Below are 19,459 nucleotides of genomic sequence, written 5' to 3'. Positions count from 1 at the left end.
TGCCTACCCTGGAGCGTTCTGGAGACCCCTACAAAGGTCTGCAGAACACTTAAGAGGAAAAAATATCAATAAGGTCTCTGATTCTGAACGGGTACACAGGAAATAAACAGTAGCCTTCCGTGACAGAAATCTAGGATTAAGGGACTAATGGAGATGCTGGTTTTAGTGCTGACTTAAAATATACATGTCTATAATAGCAAATCATAAAAAATTTTAAATCTAAATACCTCCCTTAAAAACATGTTATAGAAGGATATTTATTGACAAGGAAGTACTTTCTCAGTATATGGCTACAGTTTTTAAAAGTAAGCTATAAAACAATCTATAATTTGATATCCATTTGCAATAAATAAACCAAGAAGTAAATAAACAAAAGCTAATTCACAGACATAAATGTCTGGAAGGGCAACACTAAAATGTTAGTTTCTTATATTCTGGTGGTAGAGTTATAGGTAATTTGTGTTTCTGTTTTGTACTTTTTTTGTGTGTTTTCCAAGTGGTTCCACATACAGGAGGCATTTTCCCCAAAACTATGTATGTTACAAAAAGTTTGTTTTAAAAAAAACTTGTATGCTTCTATCAACTAAAATTTACCTTTTTTAGTTTCTATAACAGCTTAGTGTGAATTTACTAGGCATTGGGTGTGTTTATTATTATCAAGATTTGGCAGAAAACCCCACTTCAATGGTACTGTTAAGTTAGAAGAAGTAGCAGAAAGAAACTTTACCCCAGGCAGACTTCCTAGAGCATTAATTTATAGAATGCCTTAGCATTAGAGAAGGCCTTAAATTCCTTGCCATAGAGAAACAAGCACTGAAACTCCCAGGCAAACTCTTTCACGCACTCTGTATTACACCTACCTGTGTCAGGTAGTCAATCAGAGCTAAGTGAGCCTTCTCCAATTCAGCCCCGGAGAGCACAGGCAGTGGGTTGGGATACTGCAACTGCTTCCTGTAGTCTGTGGGCAGCAGGTCCGGGTACAGGCCCATCACATGGGTGGGATCTATATGGAAGGTAAACATGATTCCTCTGGAAAGGAGCCCAACAATTTAGGGATAAAATAAAACAAGACTATTACTATAGCAAAATAAGTTCCAGACTGATTTTTTAAAAACAGACTCTCAGTTCATAAACATTCAATGAGCTGTAGACTTATGATTTGAGCATTCTTTATACATATGTTAAAATTCACTAAAACATCACAAAAATGGCATGACTGTATTCAAATACACACACAGAATTAGAATTGAATATTTATCAAGCATCTGAAAGTAGAGAATAAAAAGTTTTTAAGGAAAAATGCTGATGTTGAAGTAGAAGAGATCAAGAAACTTAACAATAAAAAATTTGTGTCAAAAAAAGAAACATTACTAAAAAAAAAGCAAACAACAGGCTAGGGAATATATTTGTAATACACATGGCAAGAGACTAATTTGTTGATTACAAGACTGGGCAGCATAGTGAGACCCCATGTCTACAAAAAAATTTTAAATTTGCTGGGCATGGTGGCACGTGCCTGTATCCAGCTACTTGGGAGGCTGAGGTGGGAGGATCGCTTGAGCCCAGGAGGTCGAGGCTGCAGTGAGCTGTGAATCATGCCACTATACTCCAGCATGGGCAAGAGTAGAGACCCTGTCTCAAAAAAAATTTTAAAAAGAGGGTAATATGTTGATTAGATAAACAAATTCACATAAATTGGTAATAAAATGTAAGACTTCATTTGATAAATGACCAAAAGACAAGACCAACTGATAAGAGAGTATAAATAAGTGGGAAAATGTTCTGCTACTTTAAGAATCAAAATGGTACACATTAACAATATTAAAGAGGTGACATTTTCCTTCTGCCTTAGAATTTATGTTCTCACAGATGCTCACAGATTTTTTTTTTTTAGACAGGGTTTTGCTCTGTCTCCCAGGCTGGAGTACAGTGGCACAATCTTGGCTTCTTGTAGTCTTGACCTCTTGGCTCAAGTGATCCTCCTGCCTCACCCTCCCAAGTAGCTGAGACTACAGGCATTACTACCCTGCCAACTAATTACTTTTAAATTTTTTGTAAAGATGATGTCCACGATGTTGCCTACGCTGGTCTTGAACTCCTGGGCTCAAGCAATCCTCTCTCTTTGGTCTCCCAAAAAGCTGGGATTATAGGCATGAGCCACTGTACCTGGTCACTCCCAGATTGTAACAGGAAAATGCTGTAAGTAGCCAACATATCCCCTCACTGCCACTGGGGGCTGGTTAACTGGTTATATAACTTACTATAATTTACATTTATTATAATTTATAATACTGTGGAATGCTATTGTTTATTGGTCAATTGGCACTTCCCATCCATTTCTACTCCTTTCTAGTCCACAGGGGCTATAAAACTGAAAACGACTTTTCTCAAACTCCCTAGCAGTCAGGGTTCTAAGTGAAAATCTGGTTCCACCAGACACAGGCTATGAGATGTGGAAATGAAAGTGAGACGGAAGCCTCCTTCTTCCAGCTCATGCGTGTGTGCCGCCAGACACGGCACTGCCAGTGTCTGGTTACAGCTCTGCCACTCCGTAGAGGCACCTGCCTGGATACAGCAGCCCACACCCAGTCGTCAGCTCTGTGGGAACGGAGGTCACTGCAGGCCTTAGGCAGTGGAAGCAGCAGCAACTTGCTGACCTCTGGGTCACAGGGATATGCCCATATCCATGGCCAGTAGTAGACCCCTGTCTTCTGCTACTTCAACTCATCCAACAATCTGTGTGTCTATATGTGGTAAAATACACACGCTACAATATTTATCCTTTTAACTATTTGTAAGCCTACAATTCAGCGGCATTAAATACATTCACACTGTTGTGCAACCATCAGTACCATCCATCTCCAGGACTCTTCCATCATCTCAAATTGAAACTGCCCAATAATAAACAATTACTCCCTATTGTCCCTCCATTCCAGCCCCTGGGAACCTCTATTTTACTTGTGGTCTCCATGAATCTGCCTACTCTAGGTACTTCAGATAAGGGCAAGTTCTCTCTTCCAGGCTATGTGGAGTCTTGGTGGGAGGATAGCTCTAGGGACCTACCTTTGCCTTCAGAAGCAGAAGGGAGCCAAACCTCTTTCTCCACTCCTGGTAGAGTCTGGGGGTCAGACCATGACCTAATCCTGGCTAATCAGATCCCCTGATCTGGAGAAAATGATGCAAGGATACAAGCAGTGTGGTACACACCAACATATATCATACATCCCACCCTATGTGCTCCTCTTAGATAACATGACACTCCTCCATCAAGAGGCGAAGTCTGAACTTCCTTGCCTTGAACATGGCAGGACCCTTGTAAACCAACAGAATATAGCAGGAGTGAGAGTCACAAAAGACCACTGAGGCTTCTGCCTAGGTCCCTTAGACACTCTTTCCAGAAAGAGCCAGCTGTTACGCATGAGGACACTCAAGCAGCTCTGAAGAGAGACCCACTTGGATAAGAACTGAGGCCCCCAGCTCCAGCTAGCACCACCTTGTCAGCCATATAAGTGAGCCAGCTTGGAAGTGGATCTTCTAGCTCGGTCCATATTTCAAATGATGGTAGCCCAGTTGACATAAGACTACAACTGCCTGAGAGACGTGAAGCAAGGACAGTGCAGCTGACCCCTTCTCAAATTCCTGACCAACAAGTACTAACAGAGATGGATGACTACGGTTACTTTAAGCCATACAGTTTTGGGGAGATTTGTGACATAGCATTAGATAGCTAATACACTGTAGGTGGCAATTTTTATCAGGGATGCAACAACAGGGGAAGTGGCAGTGGCAACGGCTAAGGAGGTGGCTATGCTAGTGCAGGATGGCCCAGCCTGTCCTAGCTGCAAACTGATCATTCTGTGGCTTCCTGTTTCCAGCTGGGAGGGCCTCCAGAGCTCCCTTCATTTCCATCTATTCTCCACCTAATCTCCCATCAATTTTATGGGTTCTTCCAACTGTCATTACCCTAACATTCCAATAAACTTTGCTTAATTTATCCAGATTCTACTTAAATGATCCAGAGTTGGTCTCCATTGCTCACAACCAAGAATCTTGACTGATACAGGGAGTTACCACAGTTCATTACTGGCCAAGGTTGAGGAATGGTAGAAAAAAGGCAAAGCAATGAAGAGGAGAAGAGGAGATACTAGTATGATACAGAGTCAAACCAAGTATATATATAGATTGATCCAAATTAAGCAAAACTGGAATATACAGTTTTGAATATACAGTAATGATATTGAATACTAATAACATCAAACACTTACAGAGCACTTGTTAAGTGCCACACACTGTTCAAAGCACTTCATATAATCCTTACAGCAACACTCTAAGGTAAGCAGTAGTATGATCATCCCTTTTTTGCAGAGGAGAAAGCAGAAACACAGAGAGGTCCAGTACTCTGCCGGAACTGAGGCAGACCCCAGGGCACCTGCTCCTCGCCACTACACTCACGTCGAGAGGTTTCAGGACACTAAGAAAAGGAAGGGCTTCATGGCGCTGCCCTGTGTTGGCTCTCAAAAATGATTTGCAGTTTAATTCAAGGAATTTGGTCTAGAACAGCATTCAATGAACACTAGCTGATCAAATACCCATCTGTTGAACTGAATGACCTGCTGCTACCTTTTTTTAATGGCAAGGGCATATCATACTGGAAAACTGGGAGTCCACATTTATTGAGAAGACCAGATTCACAGGATTAGGAGTATAGACAGGTAACCACTATGGCCACCCCACAGGATCTTGCTGGGTATGAGGATCAATTTAGATGAGCCTAAACTTTCTCCATTTTCAGAAGTCTATTATCATTTCTTCCCATACTTTTCAGGCTCCCCTCCTCCACCAGTTCCTTATATGAAGGCCTCACCACTTGTTACCTGTGCCAAGTTTAGCAAAGACCTGCATGGACTCATCAAAACGCTTCTGGCAGAAGAGGTTGAAAGCATACAAGTTCTTGATGTGATGAATTTGTTGTTGCTTTTCACTGTCGGAATCATCTTTCATTTCCTAATAACGGAGTAGAATAGGTAAGAGCTCACTCACTCAACAAATACTGTTCAGTATGTTCTTGATGTTAGAGAAGATGCTAGGAGCTACAGACGCCAAAGCATACAAGACAAGGCCGGGCGCGATGGCTCACGCCTGTAATCCCAGCACTTTGGGAGGCCGAGGCGGGCAGATCATGAGGTCAAGAGATCGAGGTCATTCTGGCTAACATGGTAAAACCCCGTCTCTACTAAAAATACAAAAAAGTAGCCGGGCGTGGTGGCAAGTGCCTGTAGTCCCAGCTACTCGAGAGGCTGAGGCAGGAGAATCACCTGAACCCGGGAGGTAGAGGCTGCAGTGAGTCAAGATCGTGCCACTGCACTCCAGCCTGGGTGACAGAGTGAGACTCCATCTCAAAATAAATAAATAAATAAATAAAAAATAAAACAAAGTGTATGAGACAGCCACATGGTATCTGCCTTGCAGCCTGCCCTTACAATCTAACTGTAAGACTGCTAAGTACGCAATTAAAACACAACAGGGTTTCTACGAGATGCCTAACTGGTAATCCTGAAAATTGTCATGGTCATGAAAAACAAGGAAAGATAAAATGTCACAGACCAGAGGACACTAAGGACACATGACAACTAAATGCAATCTGATTTCTGGATTTGATTCTGGAACAGAAAAAAGGACACTAATAGAAAAACTGGTCAAATCTGAATAAAACCTAGTTTAGTTTAAAAACACAAAATCAAAACAAAATAGGGTAAGAGTGATGACAAGCATGTGGTAGGGGTCCCCAATCCAGTTGGAGTCAGGGGTCCAGCATGGATTCCAAGAGGGACCTAATCTGAGACATAAAGGATGGGTTGGGCCAGGCACGGTGGCTCACGCCTGTAATCCCAGCACTTTGGGAGACCAAGGTGAGTGGATCACCTCAGGTCAGGAGTTCGAGACCCAGCCTGGCTAACATGGTGAAACCCGTCTCTACTAAAAACACAAAAATTAGCTGGGTGTGGTGGCACATGCCTGTAATCCCAGCTACTCAGGAGGCCGAGGCAGGAGAACTGCTTGAACTCAGGAGGCAGAGGTTGCAGTGAGCCAAGATTGCACCACTGCACTCCAGCCTGGCGATAGAGGAAGACTCTGAACTCTGTCTTGGGGAAAAAAAAAAAAGAAAGCCATCTGGCATAGCTGGCACAGCTGGGAAAGGTCCTAGTCTCAGTAAAAGCTAAACAAATGCAGCTGCTATGAACTTTGCTTCTTCCTCATAACTTATTTTCTCCTTATACCTCTTTAGCCAATCTTTATCAAATTTAGTTTTTCCTTTCAAAATGTCTCTTAATTTCCCCCCTTCCTTTCTTTTCCTATTACCGCCACACTAGTCCAAGCCATCATCAACATGTGGCTGTCCCTGGTCTCAACTCTCCTGCTTGGTGCTTCAAAGGCTTCCAAAACCTGGTGCCAGCCTCCTTATCTAGCTGAGTCTCGAACACTTATGCCACACCTTCTTCTCCAGTCAGGACAGGCTCCAAATGTGATAGACATAAGCCACACTTTTCACTTCTTTAACTTCCTCTCCATCTGGAATGGAATGTTCCATTTCCTGCTCTTGATCCTAATCTAACATATTCTTAAAGGGTCAACTCAAGTGTCTAGCCATAGGATGCCTTTTCCAGCCCACAGTGAACTGTCCCTCTCTGACACTTGGCTCCAGGACTTATCAATGCCAAAGTTTAGTTTGTAATTTCCCTCTGAAAGTTCTATTATGTTTGCTTATCTATTCAAATAAAAGACAGGTTCTTCCTGGACTAAGATGATGTCAATCAAACCTTTTTTGTCATAAAAAGGGCAGAACACAAAATAAGTATGAGCCTAGAAAAGAGAAGGAAAAATAGGAACCCACTTCCATTTTCTTTACCTGAGATTAAACAACCTGAACTAGGAAGATCACTGAGAAGACTCTGAGACCTTCCTGCTGAGAAAAATAGACTAAAGAGTTTCCTACTGCGTAACCTTTCTATAAAGTTCAAAAACTAAATACATACTTCCATATATTAAATATATGTAAAAGATTAAACATATGTGTTTAATCATTAAATACATATTTTACATGTAAACATGTATTTATATATTAAATATATATTTTAAATGTATATGTAAAAGAGTAAGGTCATGATAAATACAAAATTTAGGATAATGATTACATCTGGAGGGGAGGCAGAGGGATGGGATGGGAAGGACTATAAAAAGTTATAAAAGTTATGGTTCTTGGGTAGGATGGTGCGTTCATGGGCATTCAATTGTATTATTTTTAAAAATGAAAATAAAATAATACAGGACAATGCATGAGTAGAAAAAAAACAGTAAGATGCTGAAATTCAGTGCTCCAAGAAAGCAATCATCTTTATGGAATATTAACTATGTCACACTATTAGACTATCAGATTTTTATTTTAAATCCAGAACATATATATCCAAAGTAAATATTCTTCACGAGTAGCCACCATAGATAACTAAAAGTATCTGCATTCTAAAAAATTTCTTTCCTTTCAGAAATTGTTTACAGGATACCCTAGAAATTCAGTTTTATTACTATCATCTTCATAAAAATCTCTTCTTTAAAGTATCACTATCTGAGGCTGGGCATGGTGGTTCACATCTATAACCCCAGCACTTTGGGAGGCTGAGATGGGAGGATCACTTGAGCTCAGGAGTTCAAGGCCAGCCTGGGCAACAAAGTGAGACCCTATCTCTACAAAAAATAAAAAAAATTAGCTGAGTGTGGTGGTACATGTTTGTGGTCCCAGCAATACAGGAGGCTGAGGTAGGCTGATCACTTGAGACCAGGAGGTTGAGGCTGCAGTGAGCCAAAACTGTATCACTGCACTCCAGCCTGGGTGACAGAGTGAGGCCCTGCCTCAAAAAAACCAAAAACAAAACAAAACAAAACAAAACAACTCAAAAAACCCCCAAATACATAAAGTAGCGATATCTGGTTTAACAACTAGGTTAGGCTCAGAATGTCTTTTGGTTGCTTCCTAAAAGCAAATCCACCCCCTACAGATGACAATAATCATCACTAAGGATGTTTAAAATAACAAGACACAGACTCTGACATCAACCTTGGAACAAGAGGTGGTCACTATTTTGCTGTGAACAAGATCCCTTGCAAACATTACAGCAAGTATCATAAATATAAGACTGCAGCATGGCTGAATACAACAACTTGAAGTAGTTTCAGAATACCAAAAGAAAGCCTACTTATCCAAACATAGGCGTCTACTGTGGAAAGGAATTTTGAGGGGTCCTCTAGTTGTTGCATTCAACTTGACTATAACAGCATATTTATGATTGTTACCAGAGTTTAATGTCTGCATTATCTTTAATTTTTCATGACCATACAATATCTATTAAATTATTTTATTCTCCCATTAATTTTTTTTTGTTTTTTGAGACAAAGTCTCGCTCTGTCACCCAGGCTGGAGTGCAGTGGCATGACCTCGGCTCACCGCAACTCTACCTCCTGGGTTCAAGCAATTCTCCTGCCTCAGCTTCCTGAGTAGCTGGGATTACAGGTGCCTGCCACCATGCCCAGCTAATTTTTGTGTTTTTAGTGGAGACGGGGTTTTGCCATGTTGGCCAAGCTGGTCTCGAACTCCTGATCTCAGGTGATCTCCTCGCCTTGGCCTCCCAAAATGCTGCGATTACAGGCGTGAGCCACCGCTCCTGGCCTCTCACATTAATTCTACAAGGTACTATTACTATAACTGATATTCATTCTACATTGGACAGATAAAGTGAAAAAGTAAAATCACTTAAGAGTTACACAGATATTTTATGGTGGAGTCAGACCTAGTATCCAAGGCCCCGGACTTTCAGCTATGTGCTTAGTCTACTAATCCAAAACAAATATGAACATTGACACCCAAATCACCTACTTTCAAGAACAATAAGGAAGGCAGACTAGTCACGAACGAGACTTACTGCGAGCTGCAGAGCCAATTCAAACTGCTTGTCCTGGAGAAGTTGTTGGATTTGGGTTGCCATCGGGACAGGGATGAGTCTCCAAACAAAATGATTGCTGGCCACATAGATAATGTTTGATCTGGAGGCAAGAGTAAGAATATTAGCAAAAGATCACAGGCTTTGTGATGACACAGGTGACTTTACAATTTTGGGATAATATATAGCCACAGTAAAAAAAGAAATTCTTTACCCTCCTGAGGTAATGAAACGGGGCCTTTGCAATTCAATGCTCTGGACCAGAAGCCTCGGTTCAAATGTTCGGATCTCCACGTATCGAGGCAACACTGCAATGATGTAGGGAGGCTGGTGCTCTGTGAAGGAGAACATATAAAGCAGCTGTTCTGGTCTAAGGCTTTGGGTTTATGGAGTGTTTCAGCTGCCCATTCTAAGATACATTTAAATGGATCTCCAAAAAGTCCACTAGTCAAGTATCAAGCCAGGATCTTACACTGTGATTCAGACAGAAAGAAAAAAGAACAGGCATGTAATCCCAGCAACTTGAGAGTTTGAGGTGGGAAGGTCGTGTAGGCCGGGAGTTTGAGACCAACCTAGGCAACTTAGTGAGACACTGTCTCGACAAAAACATTTTTTTTTTAATTAGTCAGGTGTGGTGGCACACGCCTGTAGTCCCAGCTACTCAGGAGGCTGAGGTGCGAAGATCATTTGAGCCCAGGAGTTTGAGGCTGCAATGAGCCATAACTGCACCACTGCACTCCAGCATGGGTGACACAGTGAGATCCTGGCTCTAAAAAAAGAAAAAGAAAAAGAAGAAAAATTGCTTTGCTTGAGTTATGATAAGAGAAATCTTTTGCACAAAAAAGACACATCAGCTGTGCTGACAGTCGCCTGATCCCACTCCTGCCTTATTCCCCAAAGAACTGTATAAAAGTTTCACTTGCTCCCTTTTCATCAATCACAAAGCCAGGCCAGACAAAGGCCAGTTGCAGCTGCCCGTAACAATGTATCAGTGGGAGAACCAGGTAACAGAACCTCTTCCTTCATTCTCTCAGAAAGCGGGGAAAAGAGGCCGGGCGCAGTGGCTTATGCCTGTAATCCCAGCACTTTGGGAGGCCAAAGCGGGCGGATCACGAGGTCAGGAGATAGAGACCATCCTGGCTAACACGGTGAAACCCCATCTCTACTAAAAATACAAAAAAATTAGCCGGGTGTGGTGGCGGGCGCCTGTAGCCCCAGCCACTCAGGAGGCTGAGGCAGGAGAATGGTGTGAACTCGGGAGGCAGAGCTTGCAGTGAGTCGAGATTGCGCCACTGCACTCCAGCCTGGGTGACAGAGCGAGACCGTCTCAAAAAATGAATAAATAAAATAAAAATAATAAATAAATAAATAAAAAGGAAGGGGGGCAGGGAAGGCAAATTCTATTCTCCCTAAAATTATTCTAAGGGAAGAGTCCCACATTTCCAGCCAATGTTGTTTCTGCTAGAGATTTCCACGGAGAAAAGGTGTGATGCTCCACCTGATGGCTGCTATGGTTTGACTGTTTTTATTCCCTCCCCAACTTATGCATTGGACACCTAATCCCCAGTGCAAAAGTGTTGGGAGGTGGGGCCTCATGGGAGGTGTTTAGGTGGTGAGGCTCCAGCCTCATCAACAGATTAATGTGCTATGAAAAGGGCTTGTGGGAGTGGGTTCTCTCTCTTCTGCCATGTGAGAACACAGAGCTTATCTTCCTCTTACCCTTCTCCTTCCACCATGTGAAGGAGCATCAAAAAGGCCCTTACCAGACACCAGATGCTGGCACCCTGATCTAGGACTTCCAAGTCTCCAAAACTGTGAGGAAATAAATTTCTGTTTTTTATAAATTACCTAGCCTGTGGTATCCTCTTATAGCTGCACAAATGAACTAAGACAACGGCTTAATGGTACACAGAGAAGGTGGCTGGACAGAATTCTCAGTGTAGGCATTTCTATTTGATACTTGCTGTTAAGTCTTACAATTGTTTTCCTCTATTATATCTAAAAAAACACCTTTGATTCATCTATCCATAACATCAAATTTACCCTTCTGATCCAGTACAAATTATTGGGTTATACTCCTTTTCTTCACTCTTCCTCTCTCTTTTGAAAATAACTTTTAATAAATCCACTATTTTTTCTATACTTTTTGACAAGCATGTGACAGTCCAAAGCTTAACATGCAGGATGAAGCAAAACAATTCCACACAGTGCTAACGAAGTCAGTATGCAAAAAGCAGAGCTGACAAAACCATAAAATCATTGCAAATCAAGTCTTCCAATATTTGAGAAGTTGTATGGTGAAGGAGATTTAACATAAATGGAGGGAACTTAGAAAATAAGCAACACAAAGCATATCTTTAAAAACACAAATCTCAGAACAAGATTGAATAAGGATCTGCTTTACCTTACAATGAACTGTAAAATAAATTTATTATTTGTATACTATATGAAACATAATTTCTCTAACTTAGAGATAATAGAAGTATTTTCTATGACTATATGCTGTACTATCTCAAGAATTAGTAAAAAACCACAGTGAGATATCACCTTATCAGCCTTTAGGATGGCTACTATTAAAAAAAAAAAAAACAAAAAAAAAAAACGAAAATAACAAGTGTTGACCAGAATATGGAAAAACTGGAACCCTTGTGCACTATTGGTGGGACTGTAAAATGGTGCAGCTGCTATGGAAAACAGTATGGTGGTTCCTCAAAAAATTAAAAATAGAATCACCATATGGTCCAGGAATCCCATTTCTGGGTATATATTCAAAACAACTGAAAATCAGGATTTCAGGGAGATATTTGCACACACATGTTCGTAGCAGCATTATTCACAGTAGCCAAATGGTGAAAGTAACCCAAGCATCCATGAACAGATGGACGGATAAAAAAAATGTGGTGTATACATACAGTGGAATATTACCTTTTTAAGTAATTATTTTATTATCTAAATTTTAAGTGGAATACATATTACCCTTTTAAGGTTCAGCCTGAAAAAGGAAAGCATAACCTTGAAGACATTATGCTAAATTAAATAAGGCAGTCACAGGAAGACAAATACTGTATGATTCCCCTTATACGAGGTATCTAGAAGATGTCAAATTCATAGAAGCAGAAAGGAGAATGGCGGCTTCAGGGGCTGGAGGGAGAACTGAGGAGTTGTTAATGGGTATAGAGTTTCAGTTTTGAAACATAAAAAAGTTCTGAAGATCTATTGTACAACAATGTTAACATACTTAATACCACTTAACCATACACTTAAAAATGGCTCAGGTGGTAAATTGTATGTTATGTGTTTTTTACATTTAAAAATAAAAGTGTTTTTAAAAGTAAAAAAATTAGTAAAAAGCAAACCACTACATGCATAATTACCACATAGAAGTTTAACTTCAAAGAATATATTCATAAAAATAATTTCTTAGTGTGTCTAATCTGCTATGAATTTATATTCCTAATTATCCTTTTTTTTTTTTTTTTTTTGAGACAGAGTCTCCCTCTGCAGGCCCGGCTGGAATGCAGTGAGTGGTGTGATCACGGCTTACTGCCGCCTCCATCTCCCAGGCTCAAGCAATCCTCCCACCTCAGCCACCAAAGTCCTGGGACTACATGCGTGCAGCACAATGCCCAGCTAATTTCTTAAATTTATTTTTTGTAGGGACAGGGTCTCACTATGTTATCCAGGCTGGTCTCAAACTCCTGGGCTCAAGTAGTCCTCCTGCCTCAGCCTCCCATTGTGCTGGGACTACAGGCATGAGCTGCTGCACTGTTTTAATTATCCATTTTCTGATAAAAAGTTTTTCCTATTATATTTGCAATTTATACTATCAATGAACAGTACAATAAAATTTCAAAGCTAGGAGGGAACTCAGAAATGAGTAACCTGAGAACTAAGTTGTAGTTCTATCATTTTGAATGCTACTGCTATTATTAGGCTGATATTTTTCATCCTACCAGAAAAATAAAATTAAAAGCGTATTGTTTTATATTGAATTTTTTCTTTTCTTTTTATGCTGGCCTCATTTTGAAAAGTTAGTACAATTCTCTTTAGTGCTAACTTGTAAAACATACGTAAAATTTCTTTCTCCTTTTAAAATCTGGCCCACTTGAATACGTTCTCATTTAATTAAAAAGGTAATCTATGACAGAAACCCCTTTGGTTGTCATATCTTTTGTTGACAATAGAGATGGTCTGGATCTCTTTATATCTCCAAAACTTGGGAGACTGGCTGGTGTACAGCAGGCATATAAATAATGACTGACAAGGATAATGCTGCAATTATTCAGCAAGCATTTTCTAAGTTGCTCTGATGTTTCAGGCACTGTACTATGCAGTAGTGACTCAAAGTGGATCAAGACATGCATTCAGACCTCACAGAGCTCCTACAGGAACAGAGGAGACAGACTGCTCACGTGTGACAAGTTGCCGTGACAGAGATATCGGAAAGGGTTACGGAAGCACCAAGGAGAAGTGACGAATCCTGCCGGAGGGTCAAAGGAGACCTCACAGGGCAAGTGCCTCAAAATGTACTTCAGCAGTAAGACACAGACATGGTTCTGAGAAGCACCGATGAAGGCCCCAGGCACTAACGAAGGTTGGAAAACAGGAACTCTCACACTGGGAAATCAGAAACACACCTGACCATTATATTACATGCCTCTTAAACTCATCTACCAACGTTCCTCTTCTGAAGGGAAAACAAGGTCCCCTAGAACATCAGGAAGCCTCTCACAAAGCCCCGTAAGCCCCTCAAACTTGTTACTATCCATAATCCTGGACATTGAAAAACACTGACCTTTTGATTTCTCTTCCTTCTGGTCTACTCATGTCTAACCACAACCAGAATAATCACCCTAGAACATGATGCTTTTTTTTGAGATGGAGTGTCGCTCTGTTGCCCAGGCTGGAGTGCAGTGGCGCAATCTCGGCTCACCGCAACTTCTGCCTCCCTTCAAGCAATTCTCCTGCCTCAGCCTCCCAAGTAGCTGGCACCACAGGCACACACCGCCATGCCTGGCTAGCTTTTTTTTTTTTTTTTCATATTTTAGTAGAGACAGGGTTTCAACATGTTACGCAGGCTGGTCGTGAACTCCTGAGCTCAGGAGATCTGCCTGCCTCACCCTCCCAAAGTGCTGGGATTACAGGTGTGAGCCACCGCGCCCAGCCAGAACATGATGCTTTTATCAAGACATTCTGCCATTTAGGAATCTACTGGCCTCCCAGACATTCTCACGGACATCTAACAACCAGCCCTATTTCACTGCTCTGTAACTCAGACCACCTGTGTTAAGTCAGGCTCTGTAATGCCCTCTCCCAAATCGGCACGTCTTTGGACTTCTACTCATTTATCAAACTGCTTTCTGCCTAGATTGAATGGAAATTTTTCTTCAAGCCAGGTTCCAAACTCCCTGCCTGACATAGTCCAATCTTACCTATGTAATGAAACTTCTTCCTGACTAATTAAACAACAAACTTCCCTTTCCCTGAACTACCGAATTTTAACTCATCCAATTTAACACCTTAAGCAGTGCCTTGTTTTATCTCTTTATCCAAGACTATAACTCTTGTCTCCAGAGACAGGGGTCTTTAAAGATAGAAAGCACGTCAGCATGTCCCACTTCACAGCAGCAACTATTTTAGTAATACTCACTCTTCTGACTGAAAATAAAATGAGGCAAGAGTGGTTATATGCTTCCAAGCAATTCCACTGTGGAGAGCTGGGAACCTGAAGCAAGCATAAGAACAGAAGCACCTAATGCGTAGAATAGAGACTGACACCTAAATCACCTAAATGTTGTCTGTGCCTCTAAGCAACAACAACAACAAAATAGCAACAATAGAAAAACGCTTCAACATGGAATTACGACATTAAAAACCCTTCAATATGGAATTACTCATACTATAGGAACATACAACGAATTTCCACTCATTTCCAAATGTAGTCTATTTGCCAGAGGTCACAATCAAAACTCTTAAAAAAAGGAGGAAGAAAAAAAAACTAAGAAGTAAAAAAATAGCAGTAGACAATCACTTCCTAAAATAAACATTTCTGTTTATATGTTTTCCCCCTCAGCTTCCTGCAAGAACTAGACTATCCCATTTTTAATGACCCTAAAATGTCATCTGCTTATAAGAAGGGGAACGGAAAGTGAATGACACAATGTGAAGCAGTCTGCCAAAGCTATGAATGGGACTCCGTTCTTGCAGGAATGGCACACAACCCCAAACCAAAGTGGGAAACAGCAGCTACTGTTGGTCTCACCCATGGCCACGGGTATGTCTGTCCAGTTCAGGGCACACTTCTGTGTGCAGATCCCTTCCTCATTGAGTACCACGGTGAGATCATCCTGGCCCACAGCCACTTTTCCATCTGCCAGAGGTGCAACTAAGGGCTCCAGCTGTTTTCCTGTTGGAAAGAGCTCTTTGATGGACCCCTTTCCATCCACCTATAGGAAAAAACAGAGTGAGTCACCTAGCATTCCCCAGCTAGAGGCAGGAATACAGGCTGGAAAAATCCAGATAGAACCCGAAACCTAGAGAAGCCAATAATGTTCCTTGTTTGACATAAGAAAATGTTACGGAGTTCATTATAATAAGCTTTGTTATCACAATGTAAAACCCGTTCTTTTGTCCTCTAATGCAAAGAAAAGCATCTAGCCTGGCAACTGACAATGCCAGGTGCTGGCGAGAATGCAGAGCAACTAGAACTCGCATTCACTGCTGGTGGGAATGCAAAATGGGGCAGCCTTTTTGTTTGTTGGTTTCTTATAAAGTTTAAGATACACTTACCATATGCCCCTTAAAGATACACTTATCATATGCCCCAGCAATCCCATTTCCAGGCATTTGCCCAGGAATGAAAATGTATGTTTACACAAACACTTGTATGCAAATGTCTTAGCAGCTTTATTCAAAATTGCTAAAAACTGAAAACAACTTTTTTTTTTTTTTTTAATTGAGACAGAGTCTTGCTCTGACACCCAGGCTGGAGTGCAGTGGTGCAATCTCGGCTCACTGCAACCTCCGCCTCCTGGGTTCAAGCAATTCTCCTGCCTCAGCCTCCCAAGTAGCTGGAACTATAGGCGCCCACCACCACACCAGGCTATTTTTTTTTTTTGTATTTTTAGTAGAGATGGGGTTCCACCATGTTAGCCAGAATGGTCTCGATCTCCTGACCTCGTGATCCGCCTGTCTTGGCCTCCCAAAGTGCTGGGATTACAGACGTGAGCCACCGCGCCAGTGGAAAACAACTTTGTCCATCAACTGATGAATGGATAAACAAACATCCATGCCATAGACTACTACTCAGCTATGAAAAAGAATAAACTATTAACACGCACAACGACATGGATGAATCTCCAATGCATTCTGCTAAGGGAAAGAAGCCAGACTCAAAAGGTGACATACTGTGTGATTCAATTCATATGACGTTCTGGAAAAGGCAAAGCTATAGGAGATGAAGAGCAGATGAGTGGTTACCACAGGTCTGAGAACAGAAGGAGGTGACTTCAAAGGGGCAATATGAGGGAATGTTGGGGGGTGATGGTAGTGTTGTGAATCTTGAGTGTGGCATTAGTCACATAAATCTAAGCATTTGTCAAAACACAGAACTGTACACCAAAAAGAATACATTTTACTGTATGTAAATAAGTAATTTCTGAATAACCTGGTCCTAAGGCAAGATTTCCCACCCTGCAGGTGATGTCAGCATCCAAGGTAGTCAGAGAACTGAGAGCCTTAACTCCTGCTTTTGCTGAGTTCCCTTACTCCTTGTGAGCTCTCTCACCCTCTATAGACCTAATTGCTATTTAGTCAGTTGCACAGCAGTGACTCCTCCTGGAGTCTGCAACTCTGATGCTGATAAAATCAGGATATTCAAATGATACAAAGATGGCACAAATATATTAACAAAGTAACAATGGGGCCGGGCATGGTGGCTGTAATCCCAGCACTTTGGGAGGTTGAGGCAGGAGGGCTGCTTGAGCCCAGGAGTTTAAGACCAGCCTATGCAATATATTGCAACCCCATCTCTACAAAAAATACAAAAATTAGCTGGGCACGGTGGTAGGCGTGTGTGATTCCAGCTACCTGGGAGGCTGAGGTGGGAGGATTGCTTGAGCCCAGGAGGCAGAGGTTGCAGTAAGCCAAGATCCTGCCACTGCACTTTAGCCTGGTGACACAGGGAAACCCTGTCTAAAACAAACAAACAAACAAACAAAAAACAATGAAGAGCTCACCCAGTGGAAGACAGAGAGAAAAGTTTCTAGAATTGCCATGTCTGAATTACGAGAGGGGTGTGAAGCTAAGAGATTTAGGTTATTCAATGAAACGAACAGTGTATCAATCTTTTCTACATATAGTATGCATATTGGAGAAAAACAACATCATGGATATTTACAACTTATGTTAAGAGAAAACACAGGTTATAAAACAATTGTATAACATGGTATTTTTACAAATAGGATGGAAGCTCATATACCAAAAAGTTGGCAGTGACTATTTCTGAGTGGGGGGACTATGGTTGATTTGTACTTCCTTTATCTCCTTATCTATATTTTCTGTAATAAACACTTGTGGCTTTTGAAATTTGAAAATCACTTTTAGTACAAATATACAAAAAGATAGGAGGGCAGGAGATGAAACTTAAAGTCTTAAAACTACTTAAGTTTATACTAAAATTAGTTTATAATTCCTGAGCACCGAAGCCTTAGGACAGCAGTCCATGATGATCCACTGGACAGAGGTAAACAGCCTTCATCATTTGTCCCAATAGTCCTGAATAAGACATCTTATTTATGAAAAGTGCTAAGCATGAATGATAACTACACATACAAATAAGAAATCCTGTTATGCCAAAAGCTCTACTTAAAGTGGTCTCTTGACCTGGAGTTCGGAGCACATAATCATCTTTCCCAAGACAAACTAATGATATTTGCAAAATAATAAGGTTTTACCCGTATTAGGTAGTAGTCTCTCTTGAAACCCACACAGATAGAATTTTCACACCACGCCATGGACTTGGGCACATCTGGTACACTAAAGTCCCCCTGAAAAAAGAGAGCAAGGATCTGAATGAAATAAATATTTTTTTTAAAAATCATGATTTTCCTGTTATTCTGCAACCTCCATTCTGCAAAACAACCCTCGCCCTCACCAGGCACAATTCTACGGGCACAAGGCCGGGAAACTACCCTTAACAAAAATATAAGTCCACGAACTGGACAAAGTACATTTGGAAACGGTGAAAACCCACTTTGAAATAAACCGATCTGTAGAAACACTGTAGAATCATATTACAAGTAAGCATCAACAAGCTCTCATGCACTTCATACCAGAGTATTCATCTGTGTAGAACGACAAGACTGGAATCCTGAACTTCGTTAGAACTGAGCTACTGCAGCAGTTCCTACTCAAGCCACGGGCCAAGGAACAGAGGACTCACCTGCAATTCATGAAATTCCCTGTCCTTCCAGAAATAGAGCTGCAGCTTCTTTTTTACTGCCACACACATCCGTAACACCTCCTCACCGGTCTCTGTGTGCTGGGAGGAGACACGCAGAGCAAATGAGAATACAATGACTCTCCCTGAGTGATGACTAAATTAGAGACTGTCAACCTTGAAATGGCTACTAGTCTGAAAATTCCCTGTGACACAGTCATCCTGCCAGGAAAGCTGAGCAGAACACCATTCTCTAAGATGCACTAAGAAACAAGTGACTGAGGAACACTTCCTCCGGAAGGGCTGCCAGCCAAAGACCACAGCACCAGCAAATCACATGGACATTCACAATTCAGAGAAGAAAATCCTGGGGCAGTCCTTCCCCTATATAACTCCTCCCCTCTTTTTTTCTCTTAAATGTTTCTTGCTCCTGGCCATCAACGCATGCTGGGTCAGGCGTGACCATGTGCTAGTGACATCAAGCCCACTTTTAAGCCTTTAAAGAGCAAGGAAAAGAATATTCCTAGGCATAAAATGATGCAGTGTCATTGTAGAACATAAATGCTAAAAAATGGTAAGTTGAGTAGAGGGGTGAGGCAGATTCTGAAGAATGCAAAAATGATAAATTGGCAAAAATAAAGAGAGATGTCTTTTCCGAACAATGAAAAGTCCCTAATGACAAAGACGTCAGTGATCTGTTTAGAACAAGAGTCCATTTAATGTCTTATAATTATCTTCATGATATTGTTACAGTCTTGCTTTCCCAATAATGGCTTGTCCAGGACAAGCTTTTTGTCCGTGGTTAGTTGTCTCTTGCCAATAGCACTAGATTCTCATTAACCTACACACAGGAAATGCAAACGCTTCAACTTCACGCTACGCACCAATAGAGAAATTTCTCTGACACAGTTAAATATTCTCTTTGGGTCGGACGCGGTGGCTCACACCTGTAATCCCAGCACTTTGGGAGGCCAAGGCAGGCAGATCACCTGAGGTCAGGAGTTCGAGACCAGCCTGGCCAACATGGTGA

General features: G+C 41.4%; 1 protein-coding gene across 2 annotated transcripts in view; it reads right to left on the bottom strand.

The window, feature by feature from the left end:
- VPS39 (vacuolar protein sorting 39 homolog (S. cerevisiae)) overlaps window positions 1–19,459 on the bottom strand; it is a 46,863-nt gene that overhangs the window by 10,144 nt on the left and 17,260 nt on the right. For both annotated transcript variants that reach the window (XM_011989255.1, XM_011989256.1), the window contains 7 exons: window positions 18,433–18,531; window positions 17,945–18,037; window positions 15,253–15,436; window positions 9,205–9,325; window positions 8,973–9,093; window positions 4,875–5,004; window positions 861–1,003 (listed from right to left, as the gene is read on the bottom strand). In XM_011989255.1, coding sequence (XP_011844645.1) covers window positions 861–1,003; window positions 4,875–5,004; window positions 8,973–9,093; window positions 9,205–9,325; window positions 15,253–15,436; window positions 17,945–18,037; window positions 18,433–18,531 — 891 coding nt within the window. The remainder of the gene's footprint in view (window positions 1–860; window positions 1,004–4,874; window positions 5,005–8,972; window positions 9,094–9,204; window positions 9,326–15,252; window positions 15,437–17,944; window positions 18,038–18,432; window positions 18,532–19,459) is intronic.

This window comes from Mandrillus leucophaeus, unplaced genomic scaffold (assembly GCF_000951045.1).
Source record: "Mandrillus leucophaeus isolate KB7577 unplaced genomic scaffold, Mleu.le_1.0 Scaffold35, whole genome shotgun sequence".
NCBI classification, from domain to species: domain Eukaryota; kingdom Metazoa; phylum Chordata; class Mammalia; order Primates; family Cercopithecidae; genus Mandrillus; species Mandrillus leucophaeus.
This window is presented reverse-complemented; position numbering and strand designations above follow the sequence as displayed.